This window comes from Alexandromys fortis, unplaced genomic scaffold, assembly GCF_014885135.2.
Source record: "Alexandromys fortis isolate MF-2015 unplaced genomic scaffold, M_Fortis_MF-2015_v1.1 scaffold_0, whole genome shotgun sequence".
In the NCBI taxonomy this organism is placed as follows: domain Eukaryota; kingdom Metazoa; phylum Chordata; class Mammalia; order Rodentia; family Cricetidae; genus Alexandromys; species Alexandromys fortis.
The window spans coordinates 4,887,255-4,910,469 of NW_026067949.1; the positions used below are offsets into that span (position 1 = coordinate 4,887,255).

Genomic DNA, 23,215 nt, shown 5'->3' on the forward strand with positions numbered 1-23,215 from the left:
ATTCTCAGAACAATTATAACTAAAGCGGGGGAGACAACAGTATTCACATGATACAAATGAAGAAAGAGAAAATCAACAGATCTGTCGACCCACTTAAAGGACAAACAACATGGGAGCAAAGCCCAAAACTCTGACCGGCAAACGCATGGCGCTCTCTCTCCTGCTATGATGACATCCACACCCACTGTTGGTTATGTTAGAGAGAGACCTGGCTAGAGTCTGCTCTGACCCGTGTCAAAGGAAGGGGCGTCCACTGCCTTGGACCTGAGCTGTCATGTTTGCCTTGCTGCCTGTGCCACTATCCCCCTCACTCCCCGGAGAGGTGGCATTCTATAGACCTATCTGAGTTTACTTGTACTATGACTTAGGGTATAATCTTTTGAAAATAGATCAACTTTACTGTTTAATTATAAGTATGTCTATATTAGAAGAGTGTACACATTAATAAGGTAAAATAACACCAATCATAAGTCCAAATCAATTCCACCAGTGTATTTAAATCAGTATTCACCTATCACAGAAATGCTCTGTAAACCTGTTTCTTTAAATTGAGAAATAAATGTATCAATCCTTTTCCTCACCCCTGAAACAGAACTATTAGTCTTACTCATCAGAGACAGCTTACTACAGCTTACTTTAGAAACTAGAAGCTAGGATCAAAAAGTATTTATTAAAATAATGAGTAATCATACATATATTTATATATTCAGCAATAGGTCTAAATATATCTTTCTTAAAATACTGCACTGCACATTTAAAACAGCAAATTGGAAAGGAATGCTGGTTGATTGTTAAACTATGAAACATGCATATCTCCAGCCTTAAGAAAAGAAAGTGTTTCTGAAGTTTAAACAGATACCTTAAATACTAAACATACTTTTCTTACACATAGGCATGTTTTGTACAGGGAAACTAGGAATCAACTTTTCTAGGAGACAGCACAATAGTAGCTTTGCCCTCCTAAATCAAATGTAAGAAAAAGAACCATTTTGCATACTATATTTAATTTCTTGAAGCTTTTTATTGTTTATTTTGTTTTTTAAGACTTAGGCTTGCTCCCTTTGTAACCCAGGCTGGCCTTGAACTCAGAATATTCCTACTTCTGCCTCCCACCCTTTAAAAAATGTTTACGGTCTTATTTAGGACAGTAAAGAGGAAGAGTCTAGAGACAGAAAGGTACAAACCTATAGCCAGCTTACAGGTCACAAACAATAAGATGCAGGAACTATGAATTGTTTGAAGCCCATTGTCAATCTGTGGAAACTGGTAACAGAAAACCAGTTGGCTTTTCTGGGTTTCCGTTTTTCTTTCTGCTCATGGGGCTACAGCAAGATGTGCAAAGGCAAGGAGAGGAAACAAATGGGACAAGGGTGAGCTCCGTAAGTCAGCATGCTAGAGAACAACAGTCCAGCACCCGTCCAGCACCAACAGCACTGATGACCACACCTGCCATGAGGCATCTCCTTTTACAAGCAAGGCTTATCTGCTCACTCCCCACACCTGCCTTATTGGGAACTGTTTCATGCTCCTGGGCAGGTGTCATGTTTATCTTATAACAAACCTGCTAAGTTTCCATGGAGAGTAAAATAGCTAAGTTAAATACTGTTTAGTAGTGGCCTGATGAAACAGAGCCAAGTGGATTAAGCAAGTAGTCTAAACAAAAGCAATTCAACAACTGAACCAAGCTAAGAACACAGATTGCCTAATTTGTAGTCCAAAGTTGACTTGCTGGGCATCAATTCCCAAAGGCAAGTACAGCTACATAGAGCCTCTCTCACCTGGAACTTTGTGGATGAGTCAAACGAGACCAACACAGGAATAGGATGATACACACTACTTACTATCTGGTCTACGTCTAAAAGTGCAACATGAAAAGGCAAGAATTTAAGAGTATGAAAAAAGAACAAGGTGAGACTGCAGTTTTTGGTGATCACTATTCCCAGACTTCGAGGCCAGGGACCACATACAAGAATGGTGAGTAGTGTATCCATTTCTAACTGTGCTAACGTGTAAGTAGTAGTATCTGTCAGACAATACATGAGCATAAAAAAAAAGATGCTGCTGAGACTCAAATGAGAGCAGAGTGTGTGAAACAGAAAGAAAACATAACTGACAGATAAATGCATGCCATATTTATAGCTGTATATACTCAAACTAATATACATATATACATATTTTCTTCAACAGATAATTAGGATGGGCAGGAACACAATAACAAAATGAACCTTGACCACTATACTTCATTTTATTTCACTTAAAGTATGGATAAGCATCTTAACTGGATATTCATTTAAAGAGACTGCTAGACTGTTCGGACTGACCAACAAATGTCTTATAATAAAAGCCCTGAATTCCTTGGGGGAAAATGGTAAAGGGGACAGTGGAACTAAGTGACGGTTAGGGCCATCTAGAGACCAAGATTATGACTTTCAAAGGGAGCAGCAAAGACTGCCCTAGCTTGCAGAGGGAGGCCAAGGCAAGTCCACAGGAGCCTTTACAGAGAAGGGTCAAGTAATACTTTATTTAGGGTGAGCACCCAGTTTTAGGAGAGACTATGACTCAGGGAGAGATGTCGCCAGTCTGACACCAGGTGGTGCTCTCTGGCCCAACCTGTAAGTTTCCTATATTTTGGAAAGGAGGCAAAGAAAGATAACAGCCTTGAAAGAAAGCACTGGAGGTTGAATCAAGAACGCATAGATTTCTACTCTAGGCAGATGCCACTGCCAAATGAAGTCCCAGTCAGAGGTGGGCAGACATCCGCAACAGTGAGAGCTGCTTGAATCTTCAAGTCAGACACCAAGGGACAGAAGGGGGTGGTTCATGTGGAACCCACAGAGGAAAACCACTGGCTGGTACCTCTCACTGAAATGGTCCTGGATGCCTGCCTAGGTCCCTAATGTACCAAAACAGGGGTAGCCACTATCTGTCCTAACACAAGACTGATGGACAGAGGAACAAGGAGGGTCATCCCAATAGCTAATGCTGTGTATCTCCCTAGTAAGGACTGGAAGCTGACACTCTAGCTTCTGACCTACTAAGTACACTCTGCTTAGTGGACCGCCTTGAGGAAGAACAAGTGTCTGTTAAGAGGTGAGTTTATGGAAATCCAAGTATCCAGGGGCACCCTAGGAAAGTCCACCTCTTCACAAGTTCAAGGTCTGAGTTCACCAAGGGCTCCTCACAGCTTTGTTCTTTTCTTCTACATGCAAACAACATAAGGTTTCAACAGTAACGGCTTTCCCCAAGCTCAAAAATATTTCAAAGAAACTGTACTGAAACCTGGTCACCTCGATTTGCTTGCTGCAGTCAATCTAAGTAAACAAGCAGCCGAGAGATGGAAGACTTTGTCTTATTAGGTCCTGCCAATTCAGAGAGCAAACACTCTTGCAGGGGAGAGTTTAAACGACAACTAAACCAAATAGAGAATGCTGGAAAAATTTGAAGTGGCTAATCGAAAAAGACCAAACAAGGCACAGCCTGTGCCCAAGTTTTCAAAGATACGGGGACCGACGTAAAACTCTACATCCAATTCTGAGAAGGGGCAACTCTATCAGATCTATCCACCCGTCATTCTGTACTGCTAAAACTTCAACACCCACAGCGAATGGTAACGTGAATGTGTGTTTATACAGGCTTCCCTATGAACACCAAAGCTATTAAAAATTCTTTTAAAATAATAAGGCCCGAGAACACACAGGAAATCTAATATTTTAGCAGTATGCTGTAAAGTGTTTACGGACGGTGGGGCTCAAAAGTGGTACATGTTTTCTTGTGTGGCAATGCTGTTTCTCCTGGCAGAAGTTTCAGTTTGAGGAAAAGTCCACATGTAACATTTTAAGGGGTGCCGCACATTTCGGAGGAAACTACTGAACTTCACGGTCACGACCACACTGTCAGCTGAGTCTACGAAAAACGTACGCCAAGAGTAAGTTAACAGGTTTCCCAGGTTCAACTTCGCATAAAACACAGGGGGGAAATGTCACCTTGGCATGGACATCATCTAGAAAGCCCCGCGCTTCCCATTTTTGACCTCTTTCGGATGCGGGAGACGCCTGTCACTGTTGAGACCGGCCGGGAGCAGACGGTGACCAGAACAGCCGAGCTCCGGGGCGCACCTGGCTCGGGGATGGCCGCGGGAGCGTCGGGCCGCGCGCACTAGCGGCCGGGGGAGCTGTCACCGGCCGCGGGGACTCGGGAGCCATCGGAGCCGCGGCCGCTCCGCGCGCCGACCCGAGACTGCGGCGTCCCCGCCACCTCAGCCCGCGTCGGCCCTTCGGCAGCCCGCCGCGGCCTAGCGCCGTCAGCCCGCCCGCTCGCCCGCTCGCCGCCCGCCTCACCTGCGCGGCCGCGGCGCTTTTCCCGCCGCCGGTCGCTCTCATAGAAGCCCAGCGTCTCGGTGTGCTGCGGCGCGGGCCCGTGGCCGCCACCGCCCGGCTGCTCCGCCTCGCCGCGGCCCGTCCGCTCGGGGCCGTCCGCGCCGCCACCGCCGCCTTCTCCCGAGGCGGCTGCGTCGCAGACGCCCGCCATGTTCCGAGCGCCACACACTGTCCCCGCCACCACCTCCCTCCAGCCGCCCGCCCGGCCTCCGCCTCCCGCCGGCCCCCTCGCCGCCTCGCCCCGCCCCTCGCCCGAGCCGGGGCCGCCGCCATCCGCAGCCCGCCGGCCGGCGCGCGCCATTGGCGTCAGCGGCGCGTGGGAGGCCGCGGTGGCCGCCGCCACGGCCGCCGCCATCTTCTTCCTGCCGTCGCCGTGGCGCGCGGCGGGCTCCGCGGATCGGGTCGCCGTGCCGGTCTCCATGCTGCCGGGTGGCGCGGTGGGGGACGGCGGGCGGCGGCGGGGCTCGGCGTGGCTGTCGGCGCGACCCGAGCCCCTGGTGCCACTGCGGTGACCCGAGTGCGCCGGCGCGACCCGCCTGGCTTTGGCAGCGCGGCGACTGAGGCCGGGCTCCAGCTCCGCGGCTCCCGCCGGCGCCGGCCCGGTGGCTCTGCTGTCTTGGCTGCATCTGTCCTGCATATTTATGATCGTCTGTCACATTCCCTGTCCGTGGACAGTGTCCAAAGCTTAGCTCGGGGGAGCGTGCCAACAGGTGGGGGACTCGGCCCGACGGGCAGTGTGCCTGATGCGCCTGACGCGCCGCGGACATTCTGGGCTGCCTTTCGGGTTAGGTGACAGCGGGTGACAGCCAAGGTAGCCTGGTTCTGTCACCTGGTCACCGCTTTCCTCGGGGCCGCGACCGTAACCCCTCGCTGCTAGCCGCTCTGAGCCCACCCGCTGCGGGCTGGGTGGAAATGAATCCGGCTCAGAGTTGGAGACCCGCGTGATTGCTGTGCGCTCCAGCAACTGGCACGGTGGCCCCTCGATTGCCTTCTTGCCCACTTCGGAATTTACATGTATCGTTGCAACTTTTTAATGAGTAAAAGCATAACAAATGCCTCTCCTCGCACTGATCTGCCCTGCACTTTAGAGAACCGATGGTACATCAAGGAGCTCCTATGGGGTAGCCTGACACCCGACTGTAAACTCCCAGTTTGCAGGACTGTGCACAGCAAGGCCATTTGATAGTAGAGCAGTATGTTTGGGGAGAGGAAAGGTTAAAGAGGAACTTCCAAAGTCCAAGAAATCCCAATACCAATCCATTACCTTGTGGAAACCCGAACAATGCAATATATATAAAATCAGTTTTGGCTTTGTTTGGTCAAAGCAGAATCATGAAAATCAAAAGACATTAAGTTTTATAGCCTCTGAGGTTCCTTCCAGCCTAGATTGCATTATTCTCTGGTATTGTGCAAACAACCCCCTGTTTTATCTGCTGATTGTTAAGAAGGCAGCCGTTTTATTGCTTGCTTTTACCAGTGTCTGTGTCCCTCATCTGTCTGCTTATTGCCCCCACCATTCACTTGGATCTAAAAGGGATTTGCTCGATTTGCTAAGGGAGGTTTGTAGGAATGGGCTTGTCTCATTTTGAGTCTCAAACCTGAGGAAAGATGCTATATTTCGAAGGCTGTTCCTAATTTAAATAGTCAAAGAGGGAGAGGGGGGCCTGGTCAGGAAATTCAGCCTGTCCAAGAAGTGAAGGTGTTCCAGCCAGAGTAAGCATGATGGACACATGAAAAATTCAAGGGCTTTTGAGCTTTTTTTTACTGGGCTTTAATACTAGGCCTGAATTATTGTATCTGACTTGTGAAACTGCATAATTTCAAACTCACTGTACACACAAAATGCTTTAAATTCAGACAGCATTCTTTCCTTGTATAGGTATCTAAATCATCAAATAGCCTGTTGTATATACAAAGATTTTTTTAAATTTTATTTTACTTATTTCTGTTTTTGGGGGTTGTTTGTTTGCTTTTAATAGGGTCTCATTACATAGACCTGGCTGTCCTGGAACTCACTATGTAGACCAGGATGGCTCTGAACTCAAAGATACCTCCCTACCTCTGCCTCCTCAGTGCTGGGACTAAAGGTGTACACCACCATACCCAGCTATTTTTTCTTTTCATTTTAAAGATAATTTGACCTGTGGCAGTTAATTCAGAATCCAGGAAGCAGTGATTCTAATCAACACTTAGGAGCCAGGTGTGGTGGTACACACCTTCTAACACTCAAGGTCAAGGCAAGATTAGCAACTGGAAACTACTCCTAGGTGACGGGAGGCCACTCCTCCCAAACCTCAAAATAATAAGCATTCAGAACCCTCAAAATTAGGTTACAAATAACCTTAAGATACAAATAACTTACTTAGTACAGAACCAGGAAACCTCTGAGGAACACTTAAGTACCAATTAAACATAATTTTTATAAAAGAAAGACGAAGGCTTAGGTTTACAACACTATCATTTAAAAACAGGTGTTTTAAATAGCAGCCTTCTCCAAATCAAATATTTTGCATTGAGTTGTAGGACTAGACTTGGATGATAATGAGCTATAGTAAATTTAATTCTACAAGCAAGAAACATGCTGCTGACTAGGTGTGTTCATGAAAGGAATTAACCAGCCAGGCATGGTGGTGCAGGTCTTTAATCCCAGCATCTGGTTGCAGAGGTAGGCAGATGTTCAAGTTGGAAGCCAGCCTGGTCTACACAGTGAGTTCTGGGACAGCCAAAGCTACATAGTGAGACCCTGTCTCAAAAAAGAAAAAAAAAATTCAAGGAACAAAATTTCTATTTGGGGGAAATAATTTTAATACAGTAGATAGAAGCTGAGAAGTTGGGAAGAGTGTTATGGTTGTTATAGCCACTGTGTGGCTATTGAAAATGGTAAGACAGAAAGCCATTTTGCATTTTTTATTTTATGTTTGAGTGTTTTGCTTGCCTGTATGTTTTGCCTGCACGTATGTGTGCATACCACATGCATGTCTGTGAAGGGGACGTCTGATCACCTGTATCTGGAGTTACAGGTGGTTGTGAGCCAACATGTGGGTGCTGGGAACCGAACCTGGGTCCTCTGCAAGAGCACCATGGTTCCCTAGAGTGATGCTTCAGTGTAAGTGATTTTTCGGTGTATTTGTTCCTTCAAGGAATAGTACAGCAATGAGTATGGCGCTTGTAGTTACAAGTCTCGGGGTTGACGCTGTCGCAAGGGCACATTTACTTGTGTGGCCCTGGAATTAATATATAGGCCCAAAGAGTGCTACTTCCCTTTTGTGAAAACATAGAGTGCCACCTTTTTGATGCCTTCAGTTTTCAACTATGAAGTAGTTTAATCTCCTGGTAGCACATCCAACTTATCTCCTGTATAGTGATGTCTGTCTCTAGTAGGAATCCACTTTGACAATACATGACTTCTAGTTCTGGAACCATGAAAGCCAATATTTAGCTTTGAAACTGTAGCTCTGAATTTAATTCATTTGCTATTTTATCTTCAGAGAAAAAGATAGAGGTTTTTTTTTTTTTTTTTTTGAGATTTGTGTTATGTGTGTATGGATGTTTTGCCCTTGTGCCTGTGTGTGTACCTTGTGTGTGCCTGGAGCCTGCAAAGACCAGAAGAGCCCATTGGATCCCCTCAAACTGGAGTTACAGATAACCTGTGGGCCATCGTGTGGGTGCTGGAAGCTGAACCCAGGTATTCTGCAAGAGACACAGAGCTCTTAACTGACGAGCCATCCGCCCAGCTCCTGATTGTTTGCTTTGGAGGTAGAGTTTCATGTAGCCCAGGCTGCCCTTAAAATTAATGGTCCTCCAGCTCAGCCTCCCAAGTGCTGGCCTTCCATATGTGTCCCACTGTGCCCAGCTTAAGAGTTGAGGTCTTTTAAAGAAATCTAAACGGCTTGGATATAAGGTTAAGAATAAAAAGACACTCTTGGGTCTATGATGAGGCTGCGCTAAATTAGTGTGAGGTTATTATATCTCTGGCTTTCAGTAGTGTTTTCTGCCTTTTCAATTCTCCCTTCTCTAACGATTGACTTTTATGGTGTTATCCTCTCTGGGTTTGTTCCATAGAAACTAACTTTGTTTCTAGAAGAAGTAATCACACCTTTAATTGTAATATACTCATTACAACGTAACAGTCACCAGCAGAATTTATCCCCAAGTATTTCTTTAGCATGAGAATAATTGACTGAGATCACAGTATTTTAAACTCTGAAAATTATACAAAATATTCTTATCTAATAATTTCTTTGCTAAAAGGAATAGTTAGCCAAAGATACTGAGTTCTGAAAACTGAAAGACCAGTTCTGTTTATGTGACAAAAGTGTGGTCAGGCGATGGTGGCACACACATTTAATCCCAGCACTCGGGGCAGAGGCAGGCGGATCTCTGTGAGTTCAAGGCCAGCCTGGTCTATAAGAGCTAGTTCAAGGACAGACACCAAAGCTACACAGAGAAACCCTGTCTCAAAAAACTAAAAGGAAAAAAAAAGGTATGAACGTAATCTATGCTCTGTTAGACAACATTTAAAATTTATAGTCAATATAACTCTGTATAGGTGTTTAACTTTCTGGAAAATTCTAAAATGCTGATGAAAGGGACCCAAATAATGGTTCACCTCTACAGTATCAGCTGTTTTTATGGTAACCAAATGATTAATCTTTCACTTTTGTCCCAATTACCACAAATCATTACAAATATTCAATAAAATTTCACATTTTCAAAATAATCCTTTTAGTCTGTGCCTTCCTAGTTTTAGAGATCCCCCTGCGTTCTGATCGTCTTTACACATGTCTGTCCTATTCTAGTTCTTTTCCGGGGTTGGGCGTATATTTGTGAAATGCTTCTGCTCCTCTCATTTCTCCTTCTGTGCCACTTTCAAATAATGAACAACTTGCCTGGCTTCCCCCTATAACCTAGGAAGATGGTCTCCCTCACAGAAAGGAGCAGTGTGTGGTCACGTGTTTAAACAACAGTAAAGATAGCACACAGTGCGGCATTAGCCAGACTGTTTGAGGACGATTTGCTTCCTTCATTCTGCTTTGCCTAAGGAATACAAACAAACATTCCATCCCATTCCCTTGAGCACATGTCCTCTGGTGGCACATACATGCTGGGTTTAAACTTGTGACACGTGTAAGTCACACATGAATTTCTGCTCGCTACGCAAGTTAAGGCCAGGCTAGACACTGATCTTTATTCCTCTCCTTGGTGTTCACGCTGACCTTTCATCTACAGATGTAGTAGATAATATGGCACCATTAAATGTGTACATCGAGATGTGCTTAGCGTGCTGCAAACCATTTTCAAGTATTCAATTTTGATGTTTATTATGGTGCTAGTGTTTATGATCTGAGAACTGGATAGATACTCCTTTTTAGCACAATGCTGTTTTATGAAATGTGGTTTTTACTTTTATAAGGTTGATAGAAACATGATATGTGATTTATCTTATTGTAGCCATAAAGGTCAGTCTCATATGGAGTTAAAGGAACTAAATAAACGGATTCCATTCACTTTGAAACTGAATGGAATGTGATGTTTTCCTTCAGTCAGCATTCGTTTCTAACACTTAATCGTGCCTCATGGAAAGAGCCCCCGGTGTGATTAACAGTGGTATCTTGTAGGTTGTATAACTGATTTTCCCATGGCAAGTAAATACTTTCCTTGGTATTAGGAGTATTTTGCTTTAAAAGTTGCTAATCACCAGCATTTTACTGGGGCAATATCTGGTATCCCTTCAGGGACTCGAGTAAACCCAGGTGGGCTCACCCAGGCAAGCACATGTTTTTAACTAACAGATGGTTTCTCAAAACAACTGCTTTTTTTTTTTTTTTTTTTTTTTTTTTTTTTTTTTTTTTTTTTTTTTTTTTTTTTTTTTTTTTTTTTGCATCAAAGTGGGTAAAATAGTTGCATGAGACTAGAACATAGGCTGGGATTTTCAGTGGTGCCAAGAAATGTTCTCCAGAAAGACAATGGAATATGGCAGGGGAAACTTCTGACTCGGAACTGGGAGAGCTGGGTAGGAGGCTGGCCACTCTTGTCGTGAGATATGCCTTGTGCTTGTTGGCCTTGTTGTCCTAATTCATGTAGCAAAGGACAAACTAGAGTCTCAATAAATTTCCTCCTATTCTAGAACCATGCGATTTTAGCTACTTCTTGCATTATTTTAGGTTGTCACTAAATGCTGATTTTGCATTCTCTTTTAATATCATTTTTTTTTATTGAATCCTCAGTTGTAATGTTTATCTTGAATGGCCTACCTTCAGCCAACAGACTGTAGTACTCTTTCTCAGTGCATGCTGTTGATGTGCTTTTATGTGGTGGCTATCACACAAAGCCTTAGCCTGACAAGATAACTAAGAGGCACTTCCCTCCCAGAAGTAAATACTACGAATGGATGTAGTAGTGTGCGTGTGTGGACACACTCATGCGGGGGTGGGGATCAGTGGATGAGGTGTCATGGTAGTGCATAGAAGAGGCTGACTAATTGTAGTTTGAGGGAAGCCACAAAGGCTTTAAAGAAGTGGCCCTTGACTGGGGTTGCAAAGATGAGCTTGCCAAACAGAAAGCAGGGCCAAGGAAGGCATCCCAAGGACCTACAGATGATGTAGACAGAAGTGCAGAGTGAGGCAGGAAGACATAGCAATCTTTGATTTGAACTTGAAGACAAAGTTTCAGTGTCCAGATAATCCTAAAGAACATGTTATGAGACATTGGCTACGCAGAAGAATGGGAAAGAATGGCCGAGAAACAGCCAGGGAAGCTGGGGAATCTTAAAAGGTTGCCGACACTGCCCTCACCTTCACAAACTGAACGGTTTGGAACTCTTACATATGGAAATTCACTTGCACTTGTTTCCACAACAGCTGGGCGGGAATGCTGAGGATTCGCTTGTGTTTAGTAAGCCGAGTGGTGTCCTAAGTCTTCTTCTCAATAGCAAGTCCAATATGTAGTTAGGAAAATTTGCTAGCACCTGGCTTCTTTTTTCTTCATGGAAAGTTAGGGTAACACTTGTGGGGCAAACATTTTAAAGATTGTCTTTGTACGGCTGTAAGATGATCACTAGTTGAGGGGATTTCTCAAGGGACTCAGATCCAGTTTCCTAACAGGGAATATGATTATCACATGCACATCACCCCTCCTTCAGAGTCCTGAACCACTTTGGTTCTGCTGAACAGGTAGAACGGGATGGCGTTTAGGAAGCTGTTATTTGTAAATTTCGAAATTCTAGAAGATTTGGAATAGTTATAAATTCCGAGAGGGAAAGCGCACTATCTGACTTTCTGGTCCGTGTCCGTCTTCTCCCCAGACCCTCCTGTGGGTGGCTGCGGAGCCTATGTCAGCCTGCAATGAGGCTATCCACTTTGAGCCATTTCATTTAGACACTTGTTATAATGTAAGTGCTTTTGCTTTTACTTTGGCAATTGGTGTGCAATTCTAATTAGCACTTGGAACACAGTGGAATGCGTTGATGAGGCACAAGACATGAAGAAATACATTCATAATGGCCTGCCTGAGGACTCTGGCAGGGTCCAGAAAAGACACTCTCTGTGCGATGCGTAAGCTTCTGAGAACTCACCCTGGCTGGCATTTATGCTCTTGTACATTAATCATCTCAGTGTTTTCAGATGTCAAAATATTGGCGTGCGCAGCGCTATCATCTGTGCCACACTGAGAATACTAATTTCTTACTCATTTTGATAAAGTGGCTGATGGATGAGGAAACTGTGTGTTTTCTCTATCTTCCAAGGACTGTCCTCCAACTTTGTCCTTCCATCTCTTCCTAAATCTTTGAAGTTCCCCATAGCCATCTTTCACTACCATTTCCTCTGTGGCCACCTCTCTCTTCTGTTATAACAATTTTCCACCCCCCTACAACATCAGACTGCGCTGCATAGCATTTTGTTAAAAGTGCTTCCTCCTCTGTTGACCTTTCCGGTGGCTACTATTGTCATCTTGACAGGACCTGGAGTCACTCGGAGAAAAACCTTTGAGCGTGTCTGCGACGTGGTTTCTAGATTGGGTCACTCTGTATTTGGACAGCTTCCTTCCACGGTCTGGGGTCCTGGAATGAGTAAGAAGGAGAAAGCAAGCTGAGCCCCAGCATTCAGTGCTTTCTGCTTTTTGATTGCTGATGCAATTCAGGCAGTTGCCTCAAGCGCCTGACACCAGGCCCTCACTACCTTCAAGCCAGGAGCCAAAGTAAACCCTGCCAGTAAAGTTCTTCAGTCAGATGTTTTCGCCACAGCCACAAGAAAAGTAGCCATTGTAGTTCTCAACACCACCTTTGTAGGAGCCCTTTTCCCAAATCTGGTTTTTGGTTTGGTTTTGTTTTTTTAATGACATTCAGCTGTAAGGTCCAAAACACTAGACTAGAAAGAAGGCACACACGCATCATAATTGTGCTGTTAGAGGATGGATATTCCTCCTGACCTGCCCTGGGGACGGGAACCAATTACCTTCTTTGAGCTTCCTTAAGTGAGGATAATAATACCTGTTATGCCGGATTGTGGTCAAGATGGAATAACTTCCATCTCTCAACTCAACATGTATAGAGAGCCCTATTACTCATTGGTAATTGCAACTATTATTTACTATACTTAGTACTAAGAACATGAAGGTGAACAGGCCATGACCCTGCCCTAAAGACTTTATGAAAAGGGACAAACAAGAAGATAGACAACTGCAAAATAATCACTGATGAATGAGCAGGATTTGTGAGGACAGGGGTTGGAGTGAGAGCATCAGGAGGGCATTGAGTAGAGGGTGAAGCGCGCAGACTACGTCAGTCAGAGCAGTGCAAGCTCAAAACACAAGGAGAGCTGCAATGTCTCTGTGATGATGTGACTCCGTTAGAGCTGTGAGCATCAGAAGGGGCCTTGTAAGCCAGCTGAGGACACAGAATCTATGAAGGGAACAGGATCCTATTTGTGTTTTCAGAAGATCTCTTTCCTTGGCAAGGTGTGGAGTTCTTTGAAAGGGTTCAGTGAACCAGTATGACCAGTTAGGAGGCTGCAGTTAGACCAAAGGTAGCATAGGCAGCAGTGGGAATGGGGAAGACTCAACACACAGAGACACTTAAGGAGCCCGAAAAGGTGGGGGCGGGGCAGTGGTCATCTAGAGGAGGGAAGGAGAGGAGAAACTTTAAGGAAGATTATAGGATTTTGACTTGGGCTGATGGTCCGCTGTGTGACATAGGGAATGCAGGATGGAGAATTCATAAGCTATAGTTGGTTGCTGTGTCTAAAATGTCCCTTCCAAGAAATCATGCTGGAATTTAATTGCCATAGTAAGCATTAAGAGCTGGGCCTTTATATAGTGATTAGGGTTTTTAGGATGTGCTCTCATGTCTAGGTTCATGCATTTATCACAAGAGTGGGCCCTGTTGTGGGCATTCCACCCTCCGTTCCTCTCTGTCTCTCTCAGGCTGCCTTTCATGCGCATGTGCATAGGCACACATATACATTCTCATCATGTGGTGCTTCCCACTACATTATGATTCAGTGGAAAGTCTTCCCAGCTGTGGTGGTTAATACTGACTATCAGCTTGGAAGGGTCTGGCGTCACCTAGGAGAAAAAGCTCTGGGTGTGCCTGTAAGGGAGTCCATGCACTGTGTTAGTGGGGGTGGGAAGACCTACCCGCCCAAGTATAGGTACCAGCTTTCCCTGGATCGAGGTGCTGGGATGAATCAAAATAGGAAAGCAAGCTGAGCATGAGCAGCCACTGCTTTCTGCCTCGCTGTGGATGCCATATGAACATCTGCCTCACGCCCCTGACACCACGCCTCCTCTGCCATGATAGACAGGACTCTGGAACTGTGAGCTACAGTAACCCCCCTGTAATGGTTATCTTTGTTAACACAACCTAGAGTTACCTTGGAAGATATCTATGTGAGGTGTTGTCTACACTGGGTTGGCCTGTGGGCATACTTGTGGGGATTATCTTAAATTAGTTGATATGAGACGGCCTATCCCACTGTGGGTGGTGATACAAAGACCCTGAAGAATCTAGGAAGAATCTGGGAAGAAGATTCTGGATTAAGTAATTACTGAGTACAGAGTTTTAGCTGAGCACATGCAAGAAAGCAAGCGCATTTATTTCTCTCTGCTCTTGATGGGATGGCACGTGACTAGCTGCTTCAATGGTCTTCAAGGTAACTTTCTTACCTAAGTTGTTTTTTGTTAATTATCTTATCACAGCAACAGAAATGAACTAGAGCACCCCCTTTCTTTAAGTTACTTTTTGTCAGATCGTTTATAACAGTGAGAAAGTACCTAATACACCAGCCTTTCAAATCACAGCCGAACAAATTTCTCTTGTCATTTATCCAGTCTATGGTTTTCTGTCGTGGCAACAGAGAAAAAAAAAAAACTAAGAATGTGGGGGATATAAAATAAGTCTGATGTGGAAATTAGGATTTGGGGTGCTCTTTGGAAGAGTAGGGCATTTTTGACTTTTATTGTGATAGTTCTATATATTGTAACCCTGATTCTTTTCTTGTTGTATGTGAATACTCCGTCATCATATGACATGTCAAACACTGATGGGCTTTGTGGCAAATATTTGTTCTGGGAGAACTCCATTGCACCATTTAAATCTTTGCTTTAATTTTCAATATGACAGATCCAAATTCTTTCCTCTTGGATTTTTATTGTACCAATATAATTTGTACCAGCACGGATCTTTCTAATGTGAATTTTACAATACAGTCCTGATATATCAACTTAGTTTTTCTTTGTCTTTCAGATATTCACAGTTTAACCCTTTTCCATGCAAAAATCTCATTTGAGCCTATGGAACTGCTTCTATGGTGTCAAATTTACTGCATCACATTTTAGACATCTAAACGTTCATCAGATCGTTTTGATTTTTCATCAAGTTGCAAGCAATAATATTTTCTCTTTTATATTTTTTGTTATTCTCAGGTGTATTTTACCTTAACTTAGAAAACAAAGCCTAGGGGGCTGGAGAGATAGCTCAGTGGTTAAGAGCACTGACTCTTATTCCAGAGGTCCTGAGTTCAATTCCAGCAACCACATACTGGCTCACAACCATCTGTAATGAGATCTGGTACTCTCTTCTGGGGTACACATGCAGGCAGAATACTGTATACATAATAAATAAATAAATAAATAAATAAATAAATAAATATTTTTAAAAGCCCAATATTTTCTTCAGAGAATTCAGTGTTGTTATTTACTCATGGCAAGTGATTCTTTCTATTTTAATTGCATCTGTCTATCTATCTATCTATCTATCTATCTATCTATCTATCTATCCATTTATGTATCCATCTATCTATCTATGCATCTATCTATCTATCTATGCATCTATCTATCTATCTATGCATCTATCCATCTATCTATCTATCTATCTATCTATCTATCTATCTATCTATCTATCTGTGGATGCACAGGGAAGTCAGAGGAGAACTTATAGAAGTGGACTCTCCCCTCACTCTCCTCCATCTCCCCATGTAAGATCTGGAGATGGAGCTCAGGTCAGGTGATCAGGCTTGGCTGCAAGTGCCTTTAGCCTCTCTGCCATCTTTCTGCCTGTAATAGGTGATTCCGAAGCCTCCTCTCTATCTATAGAAAGTTTTGTTATGTGTAGTTTGGCCCTTGTCGGTTTCTAGTTAGTCTCTCAGATCAAAACTGCCCCTGTGAGCATCAATGGGGTGTATGTGCTCAGAGATAACCCAGCGGAGATGTCCAGGAAACAGCTTCATGGACACAAGAATGGAGACTTGCTTGATAAAAGATCTGTGACGTTCATCTGGGCCCAGTGTCATTTTCGCTTGTGTCTGAAACCCAAGAGAATTGCCTCTCACAAGGGGAACACATCATGAGAGATTACCCTCCTAAGCCAGTAGGACCAATACTGTTGTAGTAAGAAGTAGATAGAGAAGGAATGGAACACGGAAAGGCAAGGCTACAGAGAAACTCGCGAGAGGGAGGAGTCTGATCAAGGAAGAGGAAGTGGTCACTGAGGTTGGCTGCCGGGGCAAGGATGCGTTCAGAAGTGTGCTGTTGAGGCTTAGCAACAGCTACGAGAGTGCACCTGTCCTCGCGGAAAGCCATCTCATGACTGGAGAAAGATATATCCTTCAGCATGTACACAAGTTGGGGGGCAGATCAAAGTGGAGATAATTTAAACTGGTAACACTTGCCTGCCAAGAGGGAAGTGTGCTTATTTCTTGACTGGTCTATTTGTTCCCCTTTAGTATGGAGGAGACTTGAGCATGGTGCTGTCTTAATAGGCTGACAAGAACAGGATGAACTTAGAGCTGGATGACCTGGTGAACATAGTAAGAACCTAGTCCCCTCCATAGGCTGGGTCTTAGACTTGTCTACCTGCCTGCATCTCCACGTCGGGGGATCCTTCAGCAGCAGCCTGTGCCCAACATCACCCACCAGGCTCATCTAATTATACTTCTCTGATTTCTCCTTCAGCTTCTGATTCTTTCTATGGGTCAATTATTAGGCAAACCCTACTTGCCCAGCACTTCAAAAATATTCACTGGACTAGAGAGTTGCCTCAGTCCATAAAATCCTTGTTACAAGCATGAGTTCAGATCCTCAGCACCCACACTGAAGTCTTTGCGCACAGTATACACACACATTGACACACATCCAGCTCACTGAAAGGAGTCTATTCCTAATCCACAGTCATGTCACCTGTCACACTGCCTATCACTGCCCTTCAGAAATGCTGCTGTCCCATAATGCCGTCACATCAGATAGAATTTGCTGGTATGCTGTCTAGCAATGGGCTGAAGACTTAATTACCACATGTATGGAGACCCATCACTCAACTGGTCAGGTAAAACAAAACAAAGTCCTCTGCTCTGGCCTACCTTGCCACCATCACCCCTCTCATTTGTCCCACGGCTGTGCAAATTACAGGAAAATGTATGTTGCCTCACAGAAACTGGACAGTGGTCAACACGTGTATCATTTGTGTTTATCAAGCAAGACTCATTCATCCATATGGTCACTGGGTTATTGGGCATTTTCTGATACCAGGCCAGAGAGCTCACACCATGAAGACACACAAAGCCCAGTCCTTGGGGAGCTTCCTGTCCAACAGATAACTCAGTCCTCTTGGCTCTGCTGTGTGAAAAGGTGGGCCAAGAACCAGCTAGTTTAGGTTAATCAATGCTGGTAAACTTTCTTTCCTTGTCTTTGTCCTCCCCACTTCTCCTCCCTCTTTCTCCACCCCCTCTCCCGCCCTTCACTCCCCATCTCTCCTTTCCCCTTTCTCTCCCTGCCATAGAATCTATTAACAAACTATTGAGTCCACTCAAACATGAAACGTGCTCTTCGAACCGTGCCTCTTCCCTGCCAGATCACACAGCCTCAAAGGTTAACTTCGTCTCCGAGACGGGGCAGGTTCCAGGACTCTGTACCTTAAAGAAAACTTGCCTGCTTACATGGCAGTCGAGACCAGCGGCCGAATCTCCAGGACACTGAAGAAAGGGCATTTTCTTTGAGTCCCTTTGTAATTCCAACTTGCATCCCCCTTCCATCCTGTTCTGACACTGTTCTTGTTCTTGTCATTTTGCCTGCAGGACAAAGGGCAGGACAACTTTGTTGGCTGATCTTGAGTCTAGCATTCTGGCTTGACTTCTGCCAACCTGAATTCCTGGCATGAGGATTTTTTTAAAAAAGTGGGCTGACCTGCCACCATCTGCATTCTTCCCTGACAAGTCCCCAAGCCTCTGTTTTTGCTGGCTCTGAGGTAACCTCAGTCCCGGCTTGCCACTGTTTCTGGGTTCTAGTGTTGGCACTGATCAATGCAAAAACAAAATAAAAGAACAACAAAAACTCCAACTAAAACCAAACAACCCCCACAGCTCTCAGTTCTTTTCTTAAAGGGAATAAGGTAGTTTATTCTGGTGCCATTATGAGTGACTGTGACCTGGGGACACAGATTTAGGTTACCCCAAATTCCACATTCCAATATAGTTTTGTGAAGTTTTGTAGTTTATAGAACAAAGAAAGTCATAAATAAGGCAATTCAAATACATGGATGGATACATCAGGATTACAGCAAGATGGGGGAAGCTTCTCTATAGGTCATCTGGTAGCATCTGATGACATTCTTGCTTTTGGGTTGGTCACTGCAAGGGGTCTGCTAGGTACGAGATTCCCAAGGCTTTTTATTAGTCACAAAATGTTAGTTCTGACAGAGGTAGATAAGAGATGGCTATATGGGGTGGGAGAGTTAAGAATAGCCTAAGATAGGACAATCAGCATGTGGACCTGTAACATTGTAGTCTCCCTACAGTACTGCAGTTCTGTCGGCCAGTCCGTTTCCACAGACACAGCTTCTTTCTCAGAGCTCTTGTTCACATGCTATATAGGGGACAGGAAGGGGACATCAAGAGTCTAGAAGAGCCCAGGCAACCTGGAGACAACTATTTTTGCTTCCCCGTATCAAACCTTGATGCTTTGATTGAAGTATGTCCAGTGAGGTAGAAACATCATCAGAGATACCGGGTGTCATTTTAATCCTCAAACTGAAGTGTGCAGTAAACACCGTTAAGATGATCTCTAAGTTGTACCACTTTCATTTGAGCTCCGAAGTCTCCTTACCATACGCTGTTGGAAAACAGAAAGGAGGGAAGGAGACCTGCTTCCTTCTCCGTGACTCTTTCCCTGTCTGACAGGGCTTCCGTTGGTTGCTGGAACACACTGCCTGCTACAACTGGGAACTGGCTTTGCTCTTTGTTTATAGTACTGACACGGCTTTCTCACAGCCCCTTCCACCTAGTTTGTTTCTCTGTGTCTGTCTCCAGGTTGCCTTGCTTGGAGTACAGGCCCAGGAAGGTTGGTTGTGGGACCCTCTGCTTCTGGGTTATAGCCACACGATAGTCTCCTCTTAAGGATCCAAGGCTGCTCTAGCACCTTCTGCAGGTGCAGGAACTGGGATTGTAAGTCAGATGGGCTTTTATTTTCTACTCTAGCCATCTATTCTCCAAGAACTGAACCTTTCTGGTACTACAGAATCAACCAGAGGACCCAGAATGCCAAAGGAGGCTCCCTATAGTATCCTGCCACGTGACCATCCACCAGAGGGTTCCCCTTGAATAATGAATTGTCTAAATATTGATGTAGGAGGGTCCTTCTTTCTATGTGTTGCTTTTATTGGTTGAATAAAGAAAACTGCCTTGGCCTTTGATAGGGCAGCCCTTAGATGGGTGGAGAATACAGAACTGAACTCTGGGAGGAAGAAAGCGGGGTCAGAGAGCCACCTGCCATGAAGCTGCCAGGTCAGACATGTTGAATCTTTCCCGGTAAGCCATGAGCTCGTGGTGACATACAGATTATTTAAAATGGGTTGAATCAATATGTAAGAGTTAGCCAATAAGAGGCTGGAACTAATGGGCCAGGCAGTATTTAAATGAATACAGTCTCCGTGTAATTATTTCGGGTAAACTAGCCAGGTGGCCCAGTGCCAGGAATGCAGCCTACCACTCCTTTTACTACAAAATATATTTCTAACTAATACAAATACTAGTATGCTGTGGGACAATGGCCTTGTACGCTGTCACTTGCATTGTTTTAATAAAACACTGATTTGCTAGTAGCCAGGCAGGAAGTATAGGCATGGCAACCAGGCAAAAAGTAGGAGTGGGGTGAGGAAAACAGGAGAATTCTGGGAAGAAGAAAGGATCAGTCTGCAGTTGTCATCCAGACATGGAGGAAGCAAGATGAGAATGCCTCACTGATAAAAGGTACCAAGACATGTGGCTAACATAGACAAGAATTATGGCTTTATTTTATTTTTATTTTTTTTGGTTTTTCAAGACAGGGTTTCTCTGTGGCTTTGAAGCCTGTCCTGGAACTAGCTCTTGTAGACCAGGCTGGTCTCGAACTCACAGAGATCTGCCTGCCTCTGCCTCCCAAGTGCTGGGATTAAAGGAGTGCACCACCACTGCCCGGCATGGCTTAATTTTAGATGTAAGAGTTAATAAGAAGGGGCTGGAGAGATGGCTCAGAGGTTAAGAGCACTGCCTGCTCTTCCAAAGGTCCTGAGTTCAATTCCCAGCAACCACATGGTGGCTCACAGCCATCTGTAATGGGGTCTGGTGCCCTCTTCTGGTCCGCTGGCATACACACAGACAGAATATTATATACATAATAAATAAATAAATATTTAAAAAAAAGAGTTAATAAGAAGCCTGAGCTAATAGGCCAACCAGTTTATAATTAATTAATGTAGACCTTTGTTTCTTTGGGGCTGAACAGCTGTGAGATGGGGCAGGACAAAACCTCTGTCAACACCAGTATAGGAGGGTAATGAGGACTGCAGGTGGCAGTGATAAGGTTTGGGGGCATGGTGCCTTGTCTATGCCTCTTATCTCCTCCAGTGTTCTTGTCATTCCCCCTGACTGCTCTTTTCTTGAGACATCTGGCTTCTCTTTCTCCAGAATACTCTCTTTTTTTTTTTCTACCATCATCCTTTACTACTGTTTTACAGACCTGCTTAGACTGGAGCTCAGGGGTGAAGCAGCACTACAGGATTTCTCAGCTTCAGACCCTTTCTCAGAAGGCCACACCATGGTCAAACTATGATTTGAATTCATAGTGGGCATTCGCTCATGGATAATATCTCCTATTAATTTTTTTACAAGTTACTTTCATCACACTTTCCATTTTTGTAGGCTTTTCTAACAGTGGTTACAAATAGTGCTTCTTATTGGACACTTTAAAAAGTATGTTGTGTGTGTGTGTATGTATGTGTGTGTGTGTATGTGAGAGAGAGAGAGGGGGGGGGGAGAGAGAGAGAGAGAGAGAGAGAGAGAGAGAGAGAGAGAGAGAGAGACTAATCAAGAAGAATGCTGGGTTTGTGCCCATACAGATGTGGGGAACCAGACTCTTATTGGACTATCGACTCTTATTGGTTGGGCACAGCTGTAAAAACATATCAGGTTCTCCACCAGGGTATGGACACATCTCCAAAGGCCAGCTAATCAGATTTCCCCAATTCTACTTCCTCACCACCTCTATCTAAAGCAACCACAGACACCGCTTTCTGTTTTACTGATCAAGCTTGGAACACCTCATGTGAATCTGTTATTCTTCAACAATGCATTCAAAATATTGGAATTTGGTGTTCCCAGTGCAACCATACAAAACCCTCCTTTGCCCGTAGCTTCTATCAGTGTGAACTGACATGTCTAGAAAAGTCACACCTATGCTGAAGATTCTGATAGGTTGGTTGACTGGCTGAAAACAGTCCTGTGATGGAGAATTGGAATGCTGCCAATAATTATCCCAGAAGCTAACTCCTTCTTTCTTCTATGTGGGTCCCAAGCATTGACCTCAGGTCCTCAGCTTTGACAATAAGCATCTTCACTTGAGGAATCAACCCTCTAGCTTTAATAACCATTTATTACCAACTTTTGTATTTGGCCTAACATCTTTTGTACATCAGGTAGAAGCTTTGCAATGTGATAACTTAGACTATTAGCTTCTGCCAACCCCAAAGCTAAGACAGATAGCATTTGACACTTAGAACAGAGATTCCCTTGCTTTACTATAATCCACCTACCTCATGCCCCACCTATGTAGTCTGTAAATTTAATGATTGATAAATTTGGGTTTTTGTTGTTGTTCTATGACTATGAAAAACTTAACTGCCTCTATCTTGCTCCTGGGCCATGGTCACTCATATTAGTTTCAGAATAGATTCTCTCTTCTTCCCTTTGGCACACAAGCTGTGTTTTGTGTTGATATCCAAATAAATGTTCCCAAAGTAACTCTTCTCCATCCTAAACCCTAAAACAAACCCTACCTCAATTCAGGAGTTAGGAGTTTCACTTGCTCCTTAATTCTTAGGGAAATTGAGGTCAACAAATCCAAGATTTGCCTTAATCTAGAACCTGAGAAATTAGCTTTATACTTAAAAGGTAAGGGATTATATTTTCCAAACAGCTCAACCTTGTCTAAGGCTTGCTCGCGGATCAGCACGGGTGCCGTGGGTTAGGACTGGTCCCTGCTCATGCTCTGGTGCAGTTTCAAAAGGCACTTTCGATAACAAAATCATTGATTCGGGATCATTGTTCCATAAATTCCAGGCAACGCTAACCCTTCAGCTAGACAAGGCTCTGGGTTTTCCTTTTTCCCTTGCCCATCAGAGTGCTGATTCCTCCCAAAGGTGTTCCTGGATCAGAAGAGACAGCTGGAAATGTCTCTAAGACTGTAGGAAAACAGCTTCAGCGAAGCCAGTGCTTCTCTTCAAACTTTTCCAATGTGGCCTTCAGCCTTACACAGACAGACAGACAGACAGACAGACAGACATACACACATACACTTGCAAGGCAGGTGAGCCTTAGATACAAGGTACTCCCAGGAGGTTGGAAGAGTTGGGTATGTGTCCACAAGTCAGGGACTGTTAAGTATCTTAAAATTTGATTTAAAATTTTCATGTACCAGGAGACACTGCGCTCGGGGACTTGTTTACATCTTGGGTCTGGGAATTTCTTCCCCAGGGATTAGTATTTCAGTCGTTGCCCATTACTCTCCCCATCATTATGACATCTTCTTGGAGGTTTCAAAACCTTGCCAACAGTGACATTCACCCAATGACAAAATTAAGGTTACCAGGATCAAAAGCTCAAGATCAATCACTGTTAATGACAGTGACAACATCCTCTGTCCCAGTGTGATAATGTTTACATGACCCCCAGTGACTGGTGAGAACTTCCAAGGCTGTGACTAAGAGTCACACTGGAGTGTTTGGTTGTTCCTCTTTCAGCTTTCTGAGGGTATAGCAGAGTGGAGACTTGCTTAAGCAAACTGAAGTGGAGACCAGTTCTGGAAATTTCCCTAGCTAA

At 44.3% G+C, this 23,215-nt stretch overlaps 1 protein-coding gene and 1 long non-coding RNA gene across 3 annotated transcripts in view; one reads left to right on the forward strand and one right to left on the reverse strand.

The window, feature by feature from the left end:
• The window catches only part of Tapt1 (transmembrane anterior posterior transformation 1), a 47,026-nt gene extending 42,454 nt beyond the window's left edge, over nt 1-4,572 (reverse strand). Inside the window, exon 1 of the mRNA XM_050150088.1 lies at nt 4,338-4,572. Coding sequence (XP_050006045.1) covers nt 4,338-4,527 — 190 coding nt within the window. The 5' untranslated portion in view covers nt 4,528-4,572. The remainder of the gene's footprint in view (nt 1-4,337) is intronic.
• LOC126506477 (uncharacterized) overlaps nt 1,854-23,215 on the forward strand; it is a 65,945-nt gene continuing 44,583 nt past the window's right edge. The window contains exon 1 of one of the 2 annotated variants that reach the window (XR_007593226.1): nt 1,854-1,974. This is a non-coding gene — a long non-coding RNA (uncharacterized lncRNA). The remainder of the gene's footprint in view (nt 1,975-23,215) is intronic. The other variant, XR_007593227.1, reaches the window with a different exon arrangement.